This window comes from Prinia subflava, chromosome 29 (assembly GCF_021018805.1).
Source record: "Prinia subflava isolate CZ2003 ecotype Zambia chromosome 29, Cam_Psub_1.2, whole genome shotgun sequence".
Lineage (NCBI taxonomy): Eukaryota > Metazoa > Chordata > Aves > Passeriformes > Cisticolidae > Prinia > Prinia subflava.
In genome coordinates this window covers 2,298,807-2,324,066 of record NC_086275.1, presented here as the reverse complement: position 1 = coordinate 2,324,066, position 25,260 = coordinate 2,298,807, and the positions used below count along the sequence as shown (strand labels likewise).

Below are 25,260 nucleotides of genomic sequence, written 5' to 3'. Positions count from 1 at the left end.
CTGGCAGCATTGCAGCAACAGAGGGCAGGTAGAACAAACTGGGGGCACACCTTCATGTCTGCACTGCTGCTCAGGGCTGGCAGATTGCACCCCCATCCCACCTCCTGCTCCTCACACCTGGGCTCAGCCATCAGGGAATTTTTGAGATGCTTTGGCTGGTAAGAGCCCTTTACTCAACTCTCTTCCCACCTGGGGACTCCAGCAGCAGCTGTACCTGTTTATTTGGTGTGATACTGCTCTCTGCCTCCAGACTGATGCTGGTGGTGTGGGCTGAGGTTGGTCTCCAGGTCTCTGAGCCAGAGGAGAAACTGGGGCACTGGCGATGCTCGGTGAGTCACAGGTAAGGGAAGCTGCTATTTACAGGCTTCCAGGACTCAGCTCAGCTTGGGCTAAAGTCCATGTTTTTCCTCTGCAGAAGTCAATATTTCCACTTGAGGGGTTTCAATCATCTCCCCCTGCCTGGGCTTCACCTTGGTGCCCACCCTTGGTGAGGGGTGGGAGGAACTCAGAACTTTCTGAAGCAGCCAAAGAGGCTGCAGTGGAGAACTGCTGGATGCTGGGCAGCACACAGAGAGCCTGCAGAGCTGGTGCACAGGCAGCCACTGCTTGGGAGTGGAGCGCTGCAGGCAGCTGCGGGAGTGGGTGCTGGTGAGGTGCTGGGGGAGCTGTGGAGCTGTGCTGGGGTCAGCTGAGGAGGCACCGTTCAGAGAAACACTCCCGTTGTCAAGTTAAACACTTCACTGGGTTTTGCCTAGTGAGGCACAAATAGCCTGTCTGTGTGCTGGCAGTCAGGCAGCAGCATAACCACAAGGGAAATATGTTTCTGTCTGGGCTCGCTGCATCTTCCAGGCTTTGCTGGAATGATTTCTCAAAGAAAGCATAAAATTATTTTAGCCTCTGAGATTAGTGGACTAAGCCTTGCCCTCTTTGGGAATGAGACTGAAATCCCTCTCAGAGAGGCCTGGTGGGTAGCTGCTCCCCTTTGCTGCCACTAAGGTGGGCAGCTGGGAGGAGGGAGAGAACCTGTTGGAGATGGGGCACCTGCTGTTTTAGCATTGCTGGAAGTCCCAGTGCTGGCTCTGGCTGTCAGAAGGAGCACTCAGGCTCTGTGGTGTGCCTGGATCATAAAAGGTGACCTCGGAAATTGCATTTCCAAACATCTTCCCCTCTCTGGGAACGATGGCATTGTTCCCAGTGTTTCAGGCTGGGACTGCCTGGGGCTCTTTGTTCAAACTCCCTGGATGCTGCAATTCTAGCAGAGAGCTAACGATGCTTTGCCAGAGCCTGGGATCCTGGGAGGAGGATGCGGATCAGCCTTTTGTTATCCTGAGGATTAAAAACTGCAGTTGGGGATGAGCTGACGAAATCAAAATAACTTATCTAGAGACATGCCGCGGGCATATTTAGCAGTGTGATGGAGCCAGGGTCAGCCACTCCTTCAGGTTGTTTTCAAGCAGCACGAGCCAGCAGAAGGACCCACAAACCTTGGTGAAGAGGCACAGAATATTTTAAACATGCTCAGCAAACTTTGTTTTGCAAAGAACCTGCCACTGCCTGCTCTGATTTCACTGCTGAATGTCAGGAAAGGAGAAGCCCAAAGTGCATCGTGCTGAAGAACAGAATCTGAGAGGTGCAGAAGAGAATCTGTAGCAAAGGTGCAGGGACTGCCTGGGGCAGTGAGGGCTGCTGACAGCAGCTCTCCGGGCACGGAGTTGGTGGGCTCCTCGCTTATCACATCTGGGCATCCCCTGGGCAGCCCCACGTGTGCTCGTGGCTACAAGGTTTGGGAACTCTGATGTGAATTTTCTCAACCCTCTGTCTCTTTTTTACGGATAAACCCAGGAGCTCCTGTGCCCAGCACCAGTGCTGCTTTGTGCTATGCATCAATCTGCCATCTCCGCTCTTAACAGAAACAGGAATTGGATTTGGGATGGGAGTGGCACAGAACTGGAGGTAGCTTTCATCTGCCCACAGCCACTTGCACTAGTGGCTGCTCTGTTTGTCCTACATCACACTGGAAATGAGGTCTCAGTTCAGGCAGGGTTTGCTGCAAAGATGTCTCTCTGATAAACAGTGGGCAAGCAACCATGCCCTTGCCTATGGTTCCCTCTCCTCTTCATTTCCCCACGCCTGAGAGTGCAGGAAATGGAACCTGGAGAGCACTGCATAGACCAAGGGAGGAAGGGGAAATAGAAAATGCTGTCAGGAACACCAGATGTTGCTGCATTGCATGGCGAAGCATCATTTCTCCTCTCCTCAGAATCCACTCTGAATCCACAGGCTGACGTTGGATTGTTCCAGGGGAAGGCCTGGAATGATGTCCCCTGGAGTATGTGGCATTTACCTCATGTCAGTTGTTTTACTGAAATGAGGTAGAAAGTAGATTTTTAAAGTGCAAGATGCAGCTCCTTGCAGCAATGCCCCTCTGTCTGACAAGGTGACCTACTCCCAGTCCTGGTGCTGATGTGCTTGGGCAGAGTCCTTTGGTGAGCTCTGATGTCCAGGCACTGAGCTGTGAATGCACACAGGAGCTGGGCACACAGCATATCCAAAGCCTTTCTGGGAAGGAATCAGCTCCGGTTTGTGATTTGCTTTGTTCCATGTCTGGGGTAACCTCTCCTTCTTTGGAGAATAAGATTTAAAGAGCTTATGAGAATGATCAAATCCTTCAGCTTCACTACTGCGATTAATCAATCACAGCTGCTGCTTTACAGCTCCTTGTTTTGATGTGTTTTGGGTTGTTCCAAAGTTAGCTCAGCTCAGGGCCATGAAATATAATCCTGAGCCCTGCAGGGTGCTGGGATAGAGCAAAAGCTGAGTTTTCAACATTATTTCCAACATTTCTTATACCTATGTTGCCACTTATTGCCAGTAAGTATCGGATGCTCCTGAGAATTATACAATCTCCCCAAAAATGTGAGGAAAGGATTTAAGAACGAGCTCTTCCCTGAATGGTAGCTGCATCATTGCAAATATTGTCTGATCTGTCCTTCTTAGCAGTGAAGTATCTGAGACTCCAGGTGGCATCTCTAAAGGGTTTGTGTCAATTTTGGAGGCTTAGTTGTAAGGCTTAAATGCTCCTTAGCACTTTTTTTTTTTACAGTTAAAGAGCCAAGCAGGATCATGAAGCTCAGATAGTTCGTAAAACTGCTGTCAAGCAGATTAAGCTGGAAATGGAAAATCTGGTGGTGAAGTCTTTTCTTTCTAATGTTTGTGTGATAGAGGGTGATTTAAAGTCCATTTCACCACTGAGGTGAGGCCCCAGGTATCTGGTAGCAAAAGGTGTGGCTCAGCCTGCTGCATTGCACACACGAAATCCTTGAGACTGTCTACAAAATATATTTAATAGAAACAATTTAAACTAGATAGACTCATCTCTTGGTGGTCCTGACAACACCCTGTTAGTGCCCCTCAGCCACGGCTGGGCTGTGGGTGCCTGCAGAGATCTCACAGGCCCCAGGCCCATTCTGCCATGGCTGTGTGATGTGTGCCACATCTCTTCCCAAAAACAGATTGCTGAAGCTGCAGCATTTTTATCAGACTCTGGTAAAGCTGACACCTGGACAGCAGAGCAGTTTGATGAGAAAAGGGGAGGCATATAACTGCCCTGATTAGCCAAATATTAGGAGTAAAAAGTAAGAGTCTGGAAGTATTTTCTCCCTGGGGACTGTGATACCCTTCACAGCTTCTGCCTTACTAATCAGATATACACATCCTTCTATTTTCACAGTGGGGAATGGGGAAAACCGTAAACTCTCAGAATGCCTTGGGTTGGAAGGGATAGCAGAGATCATCCAGTTCCAAGCCCCCGAAATGAGCAGAGACACCTTCCACTAGATCAGATTGTTCTGAGTCCCGGCTAACCTATGCTTGAGCACCTCCAGGGATCCAGGGGCAGCCACAGGTTCCTCTGGGCAACTTGTGCCAGAGCCTCCCCACCCTCACAGGGAGGAATCTCTTCACACATCTGATTCAAGTCTCCCTTCTTTCTGTTCAAAGACGCGTCCTCTCGTCCTGTCAATCTCTGCCCGTGTCAGACCTGTCCCCCGGCTGGCGGCCGGACCGGACGGCTCCGCTGCGCCCCGAGCTGCCCGCGCCGGGGGCGGCGGGGCCGGGGGCTGCGGGCGGCCCTGCGGAGCGCGGCGGAGCCAATGGCGCTGCCGGGGAGGAGCCGCGGCCCCGGCCCGGCCCCGCCCGCCGCCCCCCGCCGCACTCGGCCTGGGCTCGGCGGAGCGGCGGGAGCTGCGGCTGCGGCGGCCCCGGACCCCGGGCGAGCGGCGCCCGCGCCCGCCTGGAGCGGCCCCGCCGCGCCCGCAGCACCGGCCCCGGAGTCACTGACCATCGGCCCCGGGGGCACCGGCCGGACCCGAAGGTACCGGGCACCGACCCGCCGGCTCTCGCGGGGGTGGTTGCGGGGATCTGTTGATGGGAGTTGGAGGAAAGTTTGCAGAGGAATCAGAGGCTGTTAATAGCGGTGTCGGTGCGGGCGGTGGGAGGCGGTCCGGTATCGGCTGGGAGCGACTGCCGGGGCGGTTTGGGCGATGCCAGCGCTGTTGCGGATGGAGCCGGGATGCGGGTTCGACCTGTCAGGGAGCGGGCGGCTCTGCGCCCGTGCCACCCCCAGACCCACGGCGTTAGTCGGTGGTGACCGGCGCACGCCCTGCGAGTGGTGCACACCTGCGCCAAGCCTTGGAGTGTTTTCCCGGCGGAGTTTTTAGGGAATGCTGCATCCACCTGTGAGGTGGCGGCCGGAGGCAGCCAGGCCTCTGGGTGCAGGACTCTGGGGAAGCAGCCCCTGCGCTGGTGGCTGGTGCAGCTCGGGGTGCTTTGCCGGCGTGGACTCTGCACAGGCGTCCCCATGGTCCGCCGTGGGAACGGGAGCTCCCGGGGCTCTTGGGGTACGAGCGTGGATGTCTTGTACATGCAAGAAAATAAACCTGTTCTCTGTGTTGTTTGGAGAACTCTGTGAAGTTTGGAGAACTTCCTAAGCCACCAGGGTTCGGAGACCAAAAGCAGGGTTGCAGGGAGGCCGCTGAGCCGCTGGCTGGGGCCGCCGTCCCTGGGGACAGCCGTGAGGGACTGCAGCGGCCGCTCGGCCGGCGGAGGGGATCGGGGATCGGGGATCGGTCCGTGCAGCGCCGTGGGGCTGCCCGGCCCCACGTGTTGCACCGGGGGTGTCCGTAGGTCCGAGCCCAGCCAAAGCTGTCCCTGACACAGCGCGAGCGAAATGACACCTGGTTTGGGCCGTGTGAAGGGTCTCTGGCAGCCCTGAGCTGTCTGGGTTGCCAGCGGTTCGTATACCTCAGTTAGTGATACCGGACCTGGGCAGAGCCCCTAGCTCCTGATGCCAATCATGTTTGGGTGGCTGTCCTTGAAGCAGCCACACACTCCTTTTTACGTCCCGTGCTGCTGAAGTGACCTGAGTGTGTGGTATTTAGTGAAGAAAAAGATTCGCAGAGCATTGAGTTAAAAACCATCAGTTTGCATTTTCTTGGTGAGGTTGTGCTGTTTGCTCTTGCAGGAGCACGTGCAGTCCCTCTGCAAAGCACAACCACCGGCCCCAGAAGGTGAGAGGTGAGCAGGGGGATGCTCTTGGGGAGGAACAGCTCAGACAGGGGGACACTGCACAGGGGGGCTTCAGCTTTGGGGCCCTCGTCATTCCATAGGGAGGGGACAGTGACCTGCAGCATTGCCTGAAACTGCACTGTGCTGTGGGGCAGGGAGCAGCAGGGACCTGATAAACAATAAGAGGTGTTTTGCTAAAGGTTCTAGACAGTGACTCATCTACTGTAGGAAGGGACAGGAAGAAGAGGCAGTACAGGAGCTTTCTAGAGTACAAATGGGGTTTCCCCCCTGATTTTATCAGAAGCAGGAGGTCAGGAATCCTTTATTACTCCCAGAATAGTGTCGAGCTGTAGGTTGTAAACCTCCTGATGCAGGTGTTCCTGTACCAGCACCTCCTGCATTCCTCTCCCTGGGGAGGACCCTGCCTTTGGGCCAAATCCTGTGGTGGGACAGTGTCAAAATTCAATCACAATTGATTTTATCTGACCATTCTTAGTCACTCCTGAGTCACTCCAAATAAGTGATCCTTGTCCATACATTGCACCATGGTTCTGCATGTGCCTCGCTGGTGTTTCAGAAGTCATTTCCCTTGCCTCTGAGTTGCTCAGTCTTAACTTTTCCTCTGCATCCAGCCTTCCTCCCTCGAGCTTTTCTGCCTTCTCCTGCCCTGGACGGCACAGAGGAGGTGCTGCTGCCTTTCACTTTTCCAGGTGTGCTGTACCCTGAGAGGCCTCCCCAGCTATTTGCAGCATTGCTGACTGCCCCCACTTGAAAAGTGTCTGTGTAAGGAGTTGTTTTGCTGATATTTGCCTGGATTTCTTTATTTGCTGCTTCCAGTTTGCAGGTCTTCCTGCAAGAATTGGTGCAGCCAGTTGGTGCTTGCTGACTGAGCACCTTGCTCACAATGAGCAGCTGGCTTCCTCTCTGGGGATTTATGGCTCCTGCACCACCTCTTCCCCTTTGCTGGGGATTTACCTGGGAATGCTGATGCCTGGTCTGGTGGTGGATTTGTAATCCCTCCCTGCAGGGAGGGAGGAAAGATCCCCAAGCCTCCTGAGAAACAGCCCTCATGTCAGTGTCTAAGGGTAGGCAACAATAGTGGTGGTTTGCTGAGAATTATTCCTTTGCAAGAAGCAACTTTTGACCAAAAGTTGGCATCTTTCTGAGACCCATGAGTCTAATCACACCCTTTTCCATTGCAAGGTGTTCTTTCATGATTAGGTGGGCTCTTCAAACCCTCTTGGAAGTGGCTGTAGGGTGCTGGTGCTGGTCCTTGTACTGGTGACCTGGGCACTTTTGGATCTGGGGTTCTCACTTTATCTGGGTTAAGCTCCCAAGGAAGGAGGTGTGACAACTTGAGATCCAGAACTGGTTTCAGAGATCAGAACTGGGCCAATTTCTAGGCCAGAATGGGGCTCTGGGTGTCCCAAGGGCAGATTTGGGTACAGGAACAGTTGAAGGTCAAGGTTCCCACCTCCCTTCCTTGCACAGATGCCTCCCTCTGCTGAACACAGAGGGGGTTATCTCCCTGACATCTGCTGGGCAGGTAGCAGGACATATGGCAGGACATAACTTTATTACTCCTTTCAAAGCATGAAAAACACCCCTTGCTGAGAAGTACTGGAGCTGTGAAATGAAGACGGGGCTGCCCCCAGGAATAGCAGGAGGCTGAGGGAATGGAGAGAAAGCTTTTCTTCATGCCCTACCACCTCACTCTCTGAAGAGAGAGTGTTCACTGTGTCTGCATCCCCCAGAGGAAGATTTAACAGTGCCAGGCTTTGCTGTAACCCTCAGGCACCATGGTGATGAGCCTGGATGGAGAAATGGCTGAATGGGACAGTGCATCTTTGCCTCTTCATTTCAGTTCTGCTGTTATTTCCTGGATGCTTTGTTGGTACCACACTACATGTCCCCTGCCCTCTGGGCTGTCAGGGAGGCTGTCCAGGCAGTGTGCAGGTTGTGGGGCACCTGTGGGTGCTGAGGACTCCCTGTGCCCTGCCCTGGGCTCTGCAGGGACTGATGCCCAAAGGCTGCCCTGCTGTGTCCTGCAGCAAGCTTGAGGAATTAAATACATATTTTTCTGGGCTGTGGCTTGTATCAGAGCTGTGCACAGGAAAACAAAAGGTTTTCTGGGGTGGCTTATGCTCTGCTGTCGGCTTGCGCCTGCTCAGCCTCGCTCATACACAAGAGCATTTGGGTCTTTGTGTTTCTGGTCACCTTGCAGCAGACACAGGCAGTGGTTTCTGTTCTCCCTTTGCACCTTGTTCTGCTGACACCTGCATTTTCCTTGGCCTGGAGGTGTGAATGCCTTACCTGCCACCACCTCCTGCAGAGCAGAAGATGGCTTTTTGCAGGGAACCAGGGGGAGCCGTGCCACTCACTTCTTCCTTATTAACTAGAAAGGAATAAAGTTGCAGAGGGATCCGATTTTGAGAAAGACCCAGAGTACCAAAATGTTCCCAGAGGATAGATCCCTAATTACTCTCTAATTGCATTAGAGTTTAATTTGTTGTTGTTTTTACTGTAATGTTCCCATTTTCCTCGACAGTTTGCTCTGTTTCATTAACTAGAAATGGCTGGAGATGAATATTTGCAATATCAAAAGTTGCCTGTTGTGCAATGCTTGACAGGTTTTAGGCCCTTATTGTGCTGTCAGGGGCCCGGGTGACTTTGCCAGCCGTGGCTGCCTGGGACTCAAGCCTCGGGTGCAGCGCTCACTAAATGGCAGCATTTTCCCTATACATGCAGGTTTGGTCCTGAGAGTTTTGGTGTCTGTCCTGCTTCCAGGAGACACAGAAAAAGCTGAGCTGAGCTGTCCCCAGAGCAGCTTAAGGGCAGCTGCTCTTCAAAAAGGTTGTTTAATCCATTTTTCCTGAGCACAGCGGGGTGCAGGTCTGGAAATGAATTTGGGAAGCTTCAAAAAGGGTTTTCAGGAGCTTCATTTAGAAAGCAATAGGGGAGAAGAATATTGCTGCTCTTAATTCTGAAGCAGAAATATATTTAAGTTGCCTTGTTTAAGGGGAAATGGTGTAGAAGGTATAGTTAAGGTTAGACCTGCTTTTTGCCAGTTCATCTTTGTTGGTGAAACAAATCCTGAAGGTGGGAGAGTATAAATAAACCTTTCCAGTTTATCATCCGAAGCACTTGAGGCCCTAGAGGTGTCACTTGCCTCCTGCTTTGATCTACTTGCTTATATATCACATATGTGTTACCTGTGTGCGTCACAAAGAGCACCTGGGCAAGGTCGCCACTGCTCATGAGCTGGATGTGGTGGAGCTGCACCACAGCTCTCAGATAGTGACATGAACCATGAGGAGACGTGGAGAACTGCACTGTGAACTCAAAACTGCTCCTAAATTTGATCCAGCCACTTAAAAACAGTGGGTGGACCTGGTGGTGAAGTGAGACATTGGTATTTAAAGCTATCTTGAAGGATGTAGCCAGAGACATGACACCCAGCAGCAAGCTGTGAAGGTGAGACATGCTCTGGTTTCAAAATTCACTGAGAAAATGGAAAAAGCTTGGAGTGCTGGATCTGCAGCACCTACAGGGGCTTGCCAGAAACCCCCAGGAATGGGATGGAATTGAACATCCTCTGCACTGAAACCATAAATTAGTCGGTTAAACCTGCTGTTTTGCAGAATGCTGTGCAAGCCTCTCTATTATTTGATATATAATAAACACGTGTGAGCTGATTGTATTGGAGGCAGAAACTGTTGTGGCCTTGGTGTGTGATGACGGTGCTCAGGCTGGCAGTTCCCCTGCTCTCAGCTGTAACTCTGGATCTCAGGATGCTGGTGGTGTCTTCCACGTCTGTGCTTGCCACCTCCGAGCTTCAGTCTTGGCTTCGGTGACAGCACGTGGCAGAGGGAAGCCAGAGTTTAGTTTGACTTAAAATGAAAACTAATTAATCAATTCTGTGTTTTCCATCCTACAGTGTCACTAGTGAAAGCATCAAGATTATAACTGAGGATTCAACTGCTCATTTGAAAATACTGAGCAATTAGACAAGTTTATGACAATATTATTTCCTGCCACCAGAGATGATTCACAATACTACTAATTGTAGCAATAATTAATCCATCTAATTTTCAAGCACACAGCTGTAGTTCATGGTAGTCTGATGGGGACAGGAGCCACACAGAGTGTGGGGATCCGTTATTTTCTGTATTTAATTATCAGAGGCTTTTACTGCACTTTCAGCTTGTTGTGCCTTTGTGAGGAGGTGCGGGGCTGCTCCCCTTGCCTGCTCCCAGAGGCACAGGCTGGGGGGTCCCAGCAGATCCCCACACATGGGAACAGGGTAGTGAAGACAGAGGGATGTGAGGAGCCTGTTCATAGTGCTCTGTTCTGACAGTGGGTTAGACAGGACATTACAAAGCAGCCAAGATGTTTTTGGCTTTGCAGAACACATGAGGAGCATTTTTGAGCCCTTTTTCCTCCTAGCTAGACTGTAAGGTTGACAGCCAAGGGTGCAGGATAACCTACAAGCTCCACTTGGAAAACAGGTAGTATATGAAACACATTAACTTATTTTAATGCCTTTCCATTGCTGATGAGTACCACAGGGGATGCGTAATAAATACTGTAGGAATTGGAGTCCCCAGACTATGCAGGGAAAGGGAGACCTTTCCAAACCTATGAGTCAGAGCTGGTCTCTGAAAGGAGCAGCCAGTGCCCGCCCTGAAGCGTGCCCAGCTCCAGCTCTTCTGCAATGGCAGTTTAATTTCTCACAAAAATAGAGCAGTTTGCATTTCTGGAGACCCTTTGGCACATGGGACTGGAGCACTGCAGTGGGCATTGATGAACCATTTCTCACTGCTCATCTATTGGTAAGGGACAGAATGGTGGTTTTTTCCAGAGGAGAAAATAAAACATGAATTATCCCAGTGGCTTGCTGAGATGCTCCCAAGCACGAGGTAGACAGGTCTGACATAAGAGTCCAGCATGCTTCTGCTTAGTGTGGCTGAGAGTGGGAGATGCTTCTGCTTCTTAGAAAAGAGCAAATGCAAACAAAAGGAGGGGGTTGTTTCTTCTTTTTTGTATCAAAGATGGGCAAAGATAAAGAAGGTGCTGTAGGAAGGATGTAAATGTTTCATGTTTTGCTTAAGATAAAGCTCCTTGTTTGCTGGTGCTCACAAAGCTAATTGGCAGATGACATGATCGTAAGAAGGAGTTTGATGAAATCTGCCGATACCCTTTAGAGGTTTAGCTGCTCTGTGCTAACTGGGGGACTCTGAAAACATTTGCATTCCTGATATCTTGTTTCTAAATCATCTCACTGATGACAAGAAGCTCTGCTGTAGCAGGGAGCTGTGGCTGAAGGGAGCAGAGTCCATCATTCATCGCAGGCAGGGAGGGAGGGTCCCTGGCCAGTTGCTCAGCTGCCATGGTGGCACCCGAGCTCCTGTAAATCCTCACCAGGTGGCACTCGGTGAGTCATCTCTGCCTGGCGAATACAGGGTGGGAGAGGAACCAAGCTAGGGAGGGGAGAGGAGCTTAGCTGCACCTTGGCTGAAAACTCATGGATAACCAGGAGCATCTCTGCATCTGCTGTCTCTAACTTGGTTAACATCTGCTGGGCAGGGTGTGTTCAGTGCTGTCAGCAGCGACAGTGAGCGGGTTAGTGCTGCAGGGGCTGATTGTGGTTTTGGGAAGAGGTGCTTTAGCTTAGCCAGCCAGGCAAGCATGCAGGCTTTTATTAGGGATCCAGAATTAAAATAATCCCCCATCAGCGGTGGACAGATTTGTTCTCTGGCGGCCTCGTCTAAGTCTGTTGCCACCTTACATGGCTTTTCCTCTTGGGTTTCTGAGCTGAAGCTGATGGGGACTGACAAGCCCTGATTATGCAAAGTACCAGAGGCAACGGGCTGCCGGCATGGGATTCAGCTTGCCTCACTTCCTGCCATTTTGTATGTTATTAGGGAGCCACTGGAAAAAGTAGGTCCTGCTTATCCACAAATAAACGCGTGGTCCTGGCGGTGACCGCAGGAAGGGCTGTGCGGGAGCCCCTCGCTGCGCGCTCCCCCTGCGCCGGGCAGCAGTGACCCCTGCCACCGGGGTGCCCCCAGCCCGGCTGCGCCCACGCTCAGCGAGTGCCGAGACTATTTCTGTGTCTTTTTGTGAGAAGCCACCGTTTCCCTAGCAACCGTGAGCCTCACATGGTAGCCCTGGCTGTGCGGCGTGTGGCCCGCAAGGCGCCTCGCTGCGCCCTGCGCTCATGCCCGCGACACCCTGAGGCCTGGCAGGGCCCTGGGGAGCGACGGGCCCGAGCGGCCGCAGCAGCCGGTGCTCATGACTGGGGGCACTGAGAGCTGCCAGAAACACGTTCTGGGTGGTGGGATGGGAGGAAATGCAGAGGGGAGAGCAGTGGAGTGCGAGTGGGAGTGCCTGCCAGGGTTTCAGACCAGGCTGTGCTGGACTAGGCGTCCTCCCCAGGCTGGGGAGGCTTGGGCTTAGTCAAGGGGAAACTGTTCCTACAGAGAGGTGCCTGCTGTAGCTGGGTCCCAGATCAAGGTCCCTCTTTTGCTGACCATGCCAATCCCCTCCCCTCTGCATCTGACCCCTGCAGTCCCTCTGTCTTGAGTGTAGTCTCTGCGAAGCCTGCACAGGTCTGTTTTAACCCCTATTTCAGGAGGTTTCTGGGCTGTCCCCACTGCTAAGGGTTGAGCTGTGTCACCTGGCTATGCTGGAGTGAGTGACAGAGCCCCGTCCTTGAAGTGTGCAGGACACAGAGTCGATACCCTGAGGCATGAAATGTGATTGCTCTCCCTTAAATTCCTACAAACTGTATTAAAACAGTCACAATATATCAATATCTTTTTTTAAAAAATGCATTTTTATTCAAATCAGCACGTTTGCAAATAAACCCTGCTACGTGATGTAGCGTGAATAGTTAGAAAAATTCATGTGCTTAATGGGATACTTGCATTTGTAGGGCAGGAGTGATGCTGCTCTCAGAATTGCAGTGTGGCTCCCTCTAAACTTGGCAGTGGCCTTCGCTCATGTCCCCTGAAGCTCTTTGGGGCATGGAGGGCTTGTCTCCACTGCACGCCCAGATCTGTCCTTTGCTCTCTGATTCTGTGTGTCTGTAATTTCTGTTGCTTGCCTTTTGTTCCCACTTCAAACAGGCAGTAGGTCAAAAAGTCACTGGCTGGATTTTAGTGCCTCGAGTCCTGTGCTTCTGCTCCCCCCATCAGGTGGGTGCTGTGCTGCCGGGTGTGGTGCAGGTAGGGGCTGCAGAGGCACACTGGAGACTTGGCCCTGCTGCTGTTCTGCCTGGAGGGTATTACCTGTCTCTCCTGACTTCAGTCTGCCACAGAGCACAGCTTTTACTGTGTTCACCAGGCTGTTTTCTTGCTTGATTCTCTTTATATAAATGGTACCTTGATGATTAGGTGAGGCGATGGGAACATCTGGCAGCTTTCCCCCTAGCCCAGAGCTCGTGAGTCTTGGGAATTCAGTGAGACATCCCTGGGAATTTCCTCCCCACAGTGGCATGAAAAGCTGGGACGCTCTTCATTTCCAGCCATTGAGAGGGCACTGTTGTTGTGTAACTGTACCTTTCTTAGTCCTGGCAAACACAGAATCCCATAATGGTTTGGGTTAGAAAAGACCTTAAAGATCATCTTGTTCCAATTCCCTGCCGTGGATGGACCCACCTTCCACTAGCCCAAGTCTCTCAAAGGCCTGTCCAGCCTGGCCCCTTGGGCACTTTTGTCTCCTCCCTGTTCTCCACAACCTCTCCTCTCTGTGCTGACACATGCAGCAGCCATGTGCAGGATCTCTCCTGCTCCCCAGCTCATGCCACGCACAATCTTGTTCTGATTTTCAAGGCTCCAATAAAGCGTGTCAAAATGCATCAAAGGCTCAGTGCAGAAGTGAAGCAAATTGACTCTGTAGAGGATTTAGGGAATGGAGAGAGTTGGGATAAACCCCAAACCGAACAAGAACTGCAGGGAAGGTGAAGCATGGTAGAGATGGCAGATGTGCAGCACAGCTGGAGGGACGTGGAACATCTTTGATTTGGCAGGAGAATGGGAAAACCTGAAAATAGCACACACATCCCCTTGGGATGTGGCTCGTAGGGAGCTCTTTGTGGGTAGGGGCACACTACCATGGCCTCTGGGACACAGGGTTATCTGGGCTCTGTTACATTTCCCTGCTCCAGCCCTCTGGGACTATGGAGGGGCAGCAGGGAAATTCAGGTGCTGGTACAGGCTGAAGCTGCAGATCCCATGGCTATGGGGATCTTTGCCATTTGGACTCTTGCACCAGCACAGAGTGGGCTGCAGATTTCTGTCATCACCATGGGATGAGTTGTCTGTCCTGTCCTGTCTGTGGCTGCCAGGGAGAGCCAGCAGCACAGAACTGAGCTGCCCCATCCCAGCCCTTTTCCTGGCTGTTGTGGCCTCCAGCACCCAGACTGTCTCAAGGCAATAAAAGCAGGAGGAGAATTGCACTCATGGAACAGGCTCAGGCTTTGTCTTGTCGTGCTGGGAAATCAGGCACTTCAAAAGGCAGTTTTGCATTTCTTCAGATGCCTCAAAGTAAGTGCAGTGACAGAGTTGCTCAAAGCACATTAATTATTAGTAAAGGCTTTTTTTCTTTTATTGCAAGACAAATTAAACAACAGACGAAAACAGGAGGTGTTACACGAGATGTTAATCCATGGGAGAGTGACAGCAGCAAGAGCCACAAATAATTCATAACATGAAAATCAGGACATTTAATTTTTGGCTCGTTGTTTGCATTTGGCATTCGTGCACATGCTCAGCTGCGGCTTCTCTTGTGTCCCAGTGTGGAGATTTTGGAGGCTGTTAACTTTGTAAAGAGTGATTATAGGCCTTCAAGAGTAAATCAGATAAGAGACCACACTTTTTTTTCTGTCCTCTTGACTGGACAAAACCAAGTTGCTCAACCCTGTGTTTTCTAAGGCACTCCTTGTCCTCAATTGGGAAATAGAAAAAATGAATGTGTACAGGAATTCCAGGGCACTTCCACCACTCTCCTGTGTGGCAGGGACACATTCAGTACGTGACCTCACCTGGAGGGATTCAGCTGGTGCAAAGCATTTCCTTCGAAAGGAATTTGGCTTTACATATGTCTCTGATGTCAATTGTGGATTGCTGTCCTCTAAAATTTAGTGCAGCTTAGTTAGCACCTTTCTGGACATTGCCAAAACCTGGCATCAGTCTGATCAAATTGATTTTTCATTGGGCTGTTACAGTCACTGAAACTGCTGAGAAGAATCACAACCAGATGGCACAAGGTGTTGCAGACGAGGTCTCCTACGACACAGTGAGCCATGCCTGGAGATGCTGAGCTGACGTGGGCAGAGGCCATGGATCTGGAGCAGGGAGGGGGCTTGGCACTGGAGTGTGGCACAGGAAGCCATAATAAACCCTACTGAAGGACACAAAGTGATTGTCTTTTTAGGCAGAGGCCCTGTGTTGTCCCCACCTGAGAAGGGGGACACTAGGAGTTCCAGATATACCCCGGTGTGCAGACCAATGCTTCTCCTCAGCATGACAGTTTATGTCCAGGTGACAAGGTTATGAACCCCATGTTAATTCTTCAATTCTCAGCAAGAAAAGTCTCCGAGAGTGTTCAGGGACATGTCCCACCCTGCTCAGCACCTGCTGTTGCCCTTGAGTGTCCCTCACAGCTGAGGACATGCTGCTGGCAGGGAAACCCCTCCCTTCTGTGCTGCATTTTGACAGATGGGCTGTGAGGTGAAATCAGCTGAGGGCTGGTCAGTCCTGGAGTACTTAGGCATGTGTGGGCAGGGAGAGAGTCAGAGTGGTATTAAGCGATTAAAAATACATAAATATTAATTGCTTATGAACTCCCTTTATCACACTTGCAGGCAGAAGAAGTTAATAAATCACTGCTCAGATTAACCCACAGAGGGGTAATGCAAAGTGTATCAAAGATGAGACAGAAGCAGGCAAGGAAGCTTTTCTGGAGAGGAGGAAGTGCTGGTTTTAGGCTGGGCACCCACTGCACAAGGCTGTGTTCTGTTTCAGGGTTTCATGTGTGGAGTCTGCCTCTTGCTGCAGAGGGGAGCCCTTGCAGCTATGCGGAGAAGCCATCATCCAGCCTTGCTGTGGCATCTCTGCACCAGTCCCTTTGTACATTTGGTTCTTGCATGTAATGGGGTTCCTGCTCAGATCCCCAGGGAAACCTGGAACCTTCCCTGAGGTCTGTGTGCCACGGCCACCCTGGGGACTGTAGGAGCTTTAAAACCCGTGTGGTGGAGAGGGGCATTTGTTTCACTGCATGTTAGCTGGACATTCTTTGGCAGCTGCTGAGGAGGGGAAGAGGCTTTTGCTCCTCTGTTGCGTTTCTGTGGGACAGGTAATTGTCCATTTTCTCAAGTCAGTGACTGGTTCTTGAATTTAAACTTGTTCTGGGGCTGTCTTAGTTTCAGTGGCAACTTTGCAAGGGTGATTTCTGTAAATGAGTGACGGTAGTGGATTGCTTGTGAGGAAATCTTCCTTGCTAAGGTGAATCTATTATTTTTTGTCAAAATTTAATTTTGCCTGGAGCAGTTATTGTTACCAGAGCTTTCTAATTATTTTAAGTAGCCAAGCTTACACATGCTTGAATCCTCATAACAGTTTAGCCTAATATATTCATGCAAAAGCATGAAGGAGGTATTGCTTCTATTTGTTCTTTTGTTCTTCCTAATCCCCGTTCCTCTCTGCTCTACCTTGCTGTACTTTTCATCACCATGAAAAAGCAGTGCCTGGAAAAAGCAACACTGAAACCCTCTGCCAGAGGCATGAGGACACCCAGTTACATTTCTGCACCTGGACAAGGGGACCCTGCCATCCTGCAGGCTTTGGCAATCCTGGGCTTGCTGTGCTTCCTGGGGCACAGGGAGCTTTCAGGTGACCAGGACCTGCCACTGCTCACCTGTGCATCCCAGCAAAGAGAGCTGGTCCCTGAACTGCCCTGGGAGAGAAGGGTGCCCCCCATCCTTCCACCAGTGGTTCCATGGGAGCGTGGCCATTTGGAGACAGCACAGGGATCTGAGGAGCTGCTTGGGGAACTCAAAGCAACCCAGTGCCAGGCTGTCCTCTGCAGAGAGGGAGATGGAGGCAGCCAGGAGCTGTGCCTCACTGAGGTGCTCAAGTGATGCCAGGCAGAGCAGCGTGGTTCCGCCAGCAGGGACGATACACCAGGATTTGGGAGCAGGGCAGGAGAGTGGGAGCTTCTGTCACGTGTAACTGTGCTCTGGGTGCGTTATGTGAGGGTCTCCTATTCCAGAGAGGCTTTTATTAAGTAACTCAAATATCTACACATGAATCATGGTGCACAACAGCCACATCATCAGCAGAACCACCGTGTTCTCCTGGTGCTGAACCTGCAATATTGAGGGGAACACATCCCACACCTGTATCAGAACTTACTGCTTAGAGAAAATGCCTGAGATCCAGTTCCTGGGTAAGCCTGTTCAGCCTCTGCTGCTATAAAGGAGGACAGACAGTTCTGTCTGAGGAAAATATACTTGGGCTCTGTCATCAGAGCACAGAATGCTAAACTAATACTGAGAAGCCATTGATTTACTCTGATTTTTGCAATGAGGATTTGTACTAGCATTGCGGGCTGCATGCAAATGAAGGTGATGTTACCTGTCTCTGTCTTGGTTGCCAGATTGAAGTTTAATGAGCTTCTTTGGTTTGCTTTGTGTCAATCTGTTGGAGTTAAGTGAGATTTCTTCCTCCCACTTTGTTTTGCGTTTGATGCTATTTTGCAACGCTTCTTGTATTCCTAAAAGGGTCTTTTGGTGTCTTTGAAAGTTTCTCAATGCAATATCTCTCTGGACAGTGTAAATGAAGAGTAAAACTAGGCAGAGAGCAAGAGAAAACAAGCAAATGTCTTTACAGAATCAAAGAGCAAGCGCAGTAGCATAGGAGCTCTGAGATTTGTGTTTTTGTCTGGTAAACCAGAACACCTGAGCAAACCTTTTCCTGGAACTCAAGGCCAGCTGGTCTCTCCAGGCTGGCAGTCTCTGGTGTCAGCTCAGCTGCTTGTTTTCATAAAATATGCAGAGACCACAATAACCGTGGGATGGCAGGACCCTGGGGATGTGGCATAACCACCTCCAGCTCCACTGCACAGCCCAGCAGTGACCTGCCTTTCTCCACCTGACTTTGTCTGCTAATGAGATCTCATAGCCTGTTCATTTCCATGTTATTTTTCTTCCCAGTCAGTGGAATGAACTCTATAAAACCTGTATTATCAGTCTTCATTATGCTCAGGTTTGTTATGATTGTGATTTAATAGATTTTATCTGGGCATTAATGAGAAGGCACCAGCCTCTCTTTTACCTCTTACTTTGCATAGGGGTTGGTTTTAAATATTCTCTCGTGTGGCTGCTTTTGTTGTTTGCTGGCTCTGCTTGGGTTCAGTCTGTTTTAATCCTCAACTTTCCTGATACACCTCTTGATTGTGAGTTCAGATCTGTATACCTGCAGTGGCACAAGGAGGAGGCTATGAACAGAGGAGCAATGTGTTCCTGTGAATCAGAGCACTCAGCAAGCTGGTTTTAAAGGTGCAAGTGTCCTCGTAGAAAGTTCTGGGGAACACATAAATATTTAAACAGCTGTTGGAAAACAGCACAGCCCACTAAATCATACAAACAATTCTCTTCCACGTCTAAATTGGGAAATACAACAGAGTGCTCTTCCAGCTTAAAACCACCTTCCTCCAGGTTGTGATGCTGTTTGCCTTCTATATAAAAGTCTTTAAGCTCTTTTATGTTGTATAACAAATGGTCAAGCATGTTTTGAGCCATGAGTGATCTCTGCCACAGCTGGTCCTGTGCACGGTGTTTCTAGATAGGAAAGGTAGTGAAGAACAGCTGTTCACGAGTAGCTCACACGTGGATGTCATGGCAGGACAGCTGTGCCATGGAACCTGTGCTGTATCTGTGGCATTCAGAGAAGGGGCCATGCTGTGGTCCCCAGTAGCACCCAGGAACTGCCCAGGGCAAGGAATGAACACTTGGCATGGGCTGTTGGTGCATAAACTGGGGGACTCTGAATGGGAGGGATTGGGGATGTGGTGGGGACTGTCTGTGTGTCACATTTACACCTGTATAACGTTGGTTTCATTCCCTCGTGGTGACAAGAGCTGCTCACCTCAAGTGTTGCCTTGCCCTTGGCTCTGTAGGAGCCTTGTCAGATACATCTGCCTGCTTTCTGTAACTGATTCTGCTTCTTGTCTCTTCTCTCTGTCATGCACAGATGAAATCCTCTGACATTGACCAAGAATTGTTCACTGAAAGTTACTGCAAGGTGTGCAGTGCTCAGCTGATCTCCGAGTCCCAGCGCGTGGCCCATTACGAGGTAGGATGTTCTTGGTCTCTTACTCCACCATTGCAGTTCTGCTTGGAAGACTCAGCATTTGAAGAACTGTTTTTACTGGTGGCATCTTACTCTCTCAGTGATGTCACTGCAGCGGTGTCTGCTGCATGTCTGGCTTTTTCCTCTGGTTTTGCCAAGTCAGCCTGCAATTTGATCAGGACTGAAGGAAACAGTTAGCAAGGAGAGCAATTAAGAGTGCAGCAAAACAAGCTCAGGTTGTATTAAATGTGCTGCACTGTGGCTTGCTGAGTAGGAATCACTGATTGTGCAGAGAATAGATTAGAATTTGTGAATGTATTTAAGCACTTAAGAGGTAGCGAGCAATGAATAATTAGAAAGGATGGATTATTAGAGACATGTTAGAACAGCAATTAACAGCACTGCATATCTTCAAAACAAACTTAAATACTTTCCTATTAAACAAGGAGGAAATCATGGAGGGATATGATGCTGTAAAATCCTTCAGGGAAGAAAACCCATTGCCTGGGTGTAGATCCTGCCACGGTTTGGGGCTCTTGGTGTTCACCCAATGGGAGAACAGAGATTCTCAGGTTCAAAAGCAGAAGAGGTGCAGGGTCACTGTGTGGTGGCTGTGTACGAGGGACCGTCCTCCCCTGAGGGCATATGAGATGGTTCAGCCTGTCCTGGAGGACTCCAGAAGTGATGCATGTCTGCATTATCTATATTACACAGTTTGTGTATATAGCATAAACTATATTAACTTTGCATATTCATCATAAATAATGTAGAGATAAGACAGATATTTGGATAATATGGAATAATTTGGTTTGATTTGGTGGTTTCTCCAACCTAAATGGTTCCGTCGTTCTGTGTGATGAGCTGGGGGATGAGGGTCTTCTGCACCTACAGTTTTGCTTCTGTTTTTTGGTTACGTTGAGACTACCAGTGTCTGCAAAGTTCCAACAGATGCAGAGTTTGTGCACAGGACCTGGAAGGTGAAGTTACACTAAGCGTTTCTTGAGTCGAGTGTTTTGCAGTTGATGTACGAGGGAGACAATTGTGTGGCCAGTGGAGAATGTGCAGGAAGCTTAATGTACATGATCTGAGGATGCTGTGCTGCATTAATTAACAATGGGAACAAGAATGTACGTTTGCTTGTAGGGCACTTTACATGTCTGTTTTGGTGAATTTCTTAGGAGCTCTTCTGAACTGCTCCTCTGGCTGCCCTCTGTGTGCAGCAGAGATCCCTGGCAACTTTGTGAGGCTGAAGGCTGCAGTTTTAGGGATGCCTTCCAGGTCTTGGTACTGGGCACCCCAGATGCCAATTTTTTTCCCACAGAAGGCAGGAGCATTGCTGCAGAAACAGGAGCAGCACCTGGTGAGCCACAGGGTGCTCAGCCAATCTCGTCTCCTCTGTGCCTGTCATTGTAGGTATGAGCTGAATCATTAATTCATAGCAGATGTTTTTGAAATGTGGAAAACAACACTGTTTTCTGTTGTATATTTTAGTGTGAGGTGTTGTGCTCGTTTGTCATCCGCTGTGAAATCCCAGCAGACGCCGTAGACATTCGGCACAATAATGTCATTCCCAAACCTTGCTGCTGGGTTGCATAACACAGAGCAGAGGCTTGGAGTGAGCTGCAAAGACTAGTTAGGATCCCCTCTGGTGGCCCAGAAGCTGGGAGTGCCCCTGCCCTGTGGCTGTGCCACGCTTTGCTGCTCTTGACAGGGAGCAGTGTCCCTTTGGGGCATCTGTTCTGGTCACCACTCCCGAGTGTGATGCTCATTCTCCTGGTAACCTCCTGGAACCTCCTGGAACACTGGTCCCGAGAGCCCACAGGCATGGTGAGAGACTGAAAACCTGCCTGGAGGTTTTCCAGGGAGGTGGAGTTGGGGGCTCCATCCTGCATGAAGCTGGCAGCCCTTGCTGCAGGCCATTAGTTAATAGCAGGAATGTAAAATTCACTGTTTCTTTCTAAATATCAAAGTAGCTGTTCATAATTTTCACACATTTCTTTTCATTCCTTCTTACTTTTAGAAAGTGCTGTATAGTTAAAAATTGATTATTTTCATAGGGGAAATATCAACTTCAGGAGACTAAATTTTCTGAAAGTCCATTTTCAGGAGCCCTGGATGCCCATGGGTGCTGAGGGCCCTTGGTGATGGTGCAGCTGGGGATGCTGGGTGCCAGGGCTCTGTCTGGATTTGTTTTGGTCAGCAGTGCCCTTATCCTTCCTGAGCGAGCCTGGAGAGAAAGGGAATTGATCCACTGCCTCCCTAGCGCAGTCAAGTGAGCTCTGCAGCCCTTGTGCCAGGGACTGGAATCTTGGCTCTCTGTGCATGCAAAATAAGACATTTCTCTGTAAGAAAATAGAGGGAAACAGCCTATGAAAGGGGGACGTTTTTATCTTGCCAAACAGGAATAGTCAGTTCCAATCGCTGTCTCATCTCCTTCTCCAAATCACCAACCAATAACTTTTCTTCTGTGCTACTTTGCCAGGAATAAAAAATGATTTTATGTCAGTCACGCAGTATTAAGTGATATTATTTCCAAGGGCAAATGTAGTGGAAAAATGACAAAAGGAGCAGAGTGTTTGCAGCATTTTTTGTTTCCAACTTGACATACAGCAAATACTGCCTTTATTACATGTGCTTTGTGCAACTGTGTTTCTGGCTTTGTCTGACGAGTCTGATGCACCCTGGCTTTCCTTCCCATCCTGGTGAAACTGCCAGGTCCTGTCCTCCTCTCAAGGGTTCACCCCAGGACAGAGCTGAGCCCAGTAGCTGCCTTGGGGTACTGACTTTCGATGATGCTCCCAAATGAGAAATGCCTTAACGAGCTCAGTGCACTCTGCGGTGCCGAGCGTCTCGAGGGGTTGATGCTGGGCAGCTTTTGCACAGCCGTGAGAAGGAGATGAGGCAAATCTTACTGGTTGGTGTTGATGCCCAAAAGAGTGTGCATTTGCATATTTTAATTCTTAAAGCAAATTAATATCTTAATTTGTCCCCTGAAGTATCAGGAAACTGTCTTCCACTTCTGCTTCTGGAATAAAGCAGTGAAGTACGGATGCCTGAGACAATCCCTGGGTGACCCTCACTGTGCTGCTGTGCCATGCCAAGTATCCCTGAGGTGCCCTGGCTCCCGTTTTCTCCTTGGGAGGAACAAAAGGGAACAGGGTGGCTGTTTGGGTGAAGAATCCGTACGCTGCAGGTGTTGGCTGGCTGTGCCAGGAGGGAGGTGGCCAAACACGGGGCATGGCCAGTGTGGGGAGGGCATTTCACACCTCCTGTTCCACTGTCAGGGAATTCTTGCAAGGGCAAGAAACAATGTGCTGCTGCTGCAATGCCATTGGAAGTCTGTGCCTCATAAATTAGGGTATTTTTCTGTATCTCTGCATCTTTCCTTCCTCTAGAGCAGGAAGCCTCTTTGATGCTGGATTCTCTCTGGATTACCTGTAATTTAACACTTAATTCCAGGTCTGTCTTTGAGAGAGGTTGTGTTAATCTCTTTGGTGAGCTGTTCTGTAAATTAAAAAGCTAAAACAAAGAGTGTTAAGGTTTCTTAGTTAGCTCGGAGTCCTCATCTCTGTGTGGAAGTGTTCACAGCCATTAGGAAGATGTTACAATTTATTTTCATGTTTCCCCTTGAAAATCCTGCAGGAAAATTACCTCATATACAAAGTTGCTCTCAGATTTCACCCTGAGCTGCAGATTCATCACCACATTTGCTCCTCAAGCTGCTCTAATGCTCTTCTCCATTTTCTCCATAATCTTTATTGCTTCAGGTGTTTGGAGAGTGCTTTGTTTTTCCATTTAAAATGAAGGAAGATGCCATGTCTGGAGGAAGAGCAGCCCAGGAGGGGGCCATGCAAGTGTCGGCTCACCTTATGGGATGAGGGAATGCTGTTTGAATGCTTGTGGTAGAGCAGCAGGGGAAGGCAGGGGCAAAGTGTATTAAAATTCAAATGCAGAAGAAACTGGAGAAAACAAATCAAGTGCCATGCCCTTTGGCTCTTCTCCGGAGCTGTGCGCTGCGGAATTGCTCACTCTGTCTCCAGAGCGAAGCAGGCGAGCAGTATCGACAGCCTCATCAATACTGCTTGTCTGCACGGGCTGGAGTGGTGCTGGAGTTAAGCTGCTTCCAGTTGGGCTGTCCTTGGCTGGAAACGGCATGAGGCGATGCCTTGTCTGAAGGAATAATAAACATTGTTTACTATTGGCACATTAGTGCCTTAAGGATCAAGATGTGTGTGCTCAGAAAGGCAGTCCTGTGTCTGAAATATTAATGTGCTGCAAGAGCACATACTCTATTTAACAAAATAAATGCTATGCTAGAAAGCAAGGAGTTGGAATGTTAGGTTTCTACTCCCAGCTCCCTGTGTGAGATGCTGTAAGCATTTCCAGGATGGAGGAATGGAAAGGATGTGCTTCAGCTGAAAATAAAGGCTGCACAGGGCTGTTGTGTGTCAGGTTCTGCTGATGTCAGTGATCATGGAAGGGAACATGACGTTTACTGGCCGTGATCTCTCTCGTATGTTCTGCCACTGTTGCTGCTCACCTGCCATGTTGTGTCTTGCTTTGGTGGCAGTGACATGTAAATCCTTCAGAGGATGAAGGAGGAGGGGACACCCTACCCGTTATTGCCATGTCTTTCCCCACCACTGCTGGAATCTGCTCTGCTGTGGTGTTCACAGGTTTTGGTGGCTGCGTAAACATTGTTATCCTGCAGATCGGCGGGTGTTTGATAGAAGAACCTTGGCTTGAGGAGAAAAAGCTAAAGAGAGCACATTTGTGTTGCAGAGATGATGAAGGTGCTGCTCTGTTCTTTTTGTGTGCGCATGCAGGCCTGCTGCGGATATTCCTTGGCAGTTTGTGTCGTGGTAACAGCCCAGTTAAAATATGTTGAGGTAAATGTGGCCACCCATTGCATATGAAGGAGATACCTCCAGGGCCAGGGTTTTAGGGCACAAGGCTCGTGCTTCCTCTCTGCACACAGGGCAGCAGCAGCTGCTGCATCACAGTGGGCTGTGGGAACTAGTGGGGATGGGACTTTACAAGGCTCTATGTTACTGCTCAGTTGTCAACGTTAATGGCTGAACATTATTTTTAATGCACTCCCAGTGTCAAAATCTATTGCTAAACAGCAGCAACAGCAGAGCAGATGAAGCCCAGTGCACAGCTCCTTTCCCAGGTACCTCTGCACGGAGGCCTATTGCTATCTAAAAATAGCTGAAGTTAAAAGGTCCTTCAGAGCAGTAGTAAAACACACTGGGAAAATGGGACCCCAGGGTTAGCAGTAATGGAGAGGCATAAGGGGTGTCACATTAAAGCTACATAGAATGAAAGCAAAGAAAGGTTGCACTGGCTCACCCTGGCCAGTGTTCCTGCAGCTCTTGCTCTTCCACATCATTCCTTCCTGATCCTGCTGCCTGGGAGGTGCACCTCTTTGTTCCAGGTATTCACTCTTACTTGTCTTCAATCTTTTAAACTTGCAACCCATGTTTGGGTTGGGGTTCTGGGTGTTTGAAAGCAGAGTCTTTAGTTCCCGTGGTGTGTTGTGACAGACCCGCCCCCGTGCGCTCGGGGCTGACGGGCTCTCGGGAGTGACTGGCACTGACGCGCTCCAGCAGGGATTTGTTTCGCACGGTGGAGATGGAATGGGAGCAGCAGCATTGCTGCTGCCGTGCTGTGGAGCTGCTGCTCAGCAGACATTGTGTTAACTCTTCGGTTGCCTACCTGGTACTGGCATGGGAGGGCTGTACCAGCGGTGAAGCCCACCCAGACCTCGAACATCAGTACCCAGCAGCAGTGTGGCCCGAGAGGAGGGACTTGAGCTGCAGGTGAGCAGCAAGGATTTAGCTTGCTGTGTGGCGGACATTTCAGAAATTCCCAGCCTGCTCACTCTGTCCCTGCATCCCCTTTCCCTTGGCATGTTTACAGAATCGTAGAATGGGTTGGGTTGGAAGGGACCTTTAAAGGTCTAGTCCAACCCCTGCCAAGAGCAGGGTCACCTCCAGCTCAATCAGGTTGCTCAGGGAGGTACATTAGGTGGAAGAATCCCATAATACCCACGGAGAAGTAAATGCATGGTTGCAGTAGTGTAGATCCATCTGCAGAAGGAATGTCAGGGAGTGATTTAAGAAGGGGCTGCCAGCGGGTTTGGGGAGCAGCAGGTGCCCGTGGTGGCCCTGTCTGTGGGTGGCAGCACCATGTGAGCCAGGTGCTGAGCCCAGCTGCTCCTGCCGCGCTGCTCTGGCAACAGCCTCTGAGGAGAGTTATTTCCTCTCCCAGGGTACTCAGCAGTGTGTTGGACAAGAGATACTTTGACTACAGTCAAAACCAATATAGGAAGCAGTAA

The 25,260-nt window shown here is 50.1% G+C and overlaps 1 protein-coding gene across 1 annotated transcript in view; it reads left to right on the top strand.

The window, feature by feature from the left end:
* Nucleotides 1-4,203: 4,203 nt before the first annotated feature.
* The window catches only part of ZMAT4 (zinc finger matrin-type 4), a 46,866-nt gene continuing 25,809 nt past the window's right edge, over nt 4,204-25,260 (top strand). The window contains exons 1-2 of the mRNA XM_063420108.1: nt 4,204-4,372; nt 18,822-18,923. Coding sequence (XP_063276178.1) covers nt 18,822-18,923 — 102 coding nt within the window. The 5' untranslated portion in view covers nt 4,204-4,372. The remainder of the gene's footprint in view (nt 4,373-18,821; nt 18,924-25,260) is intronic.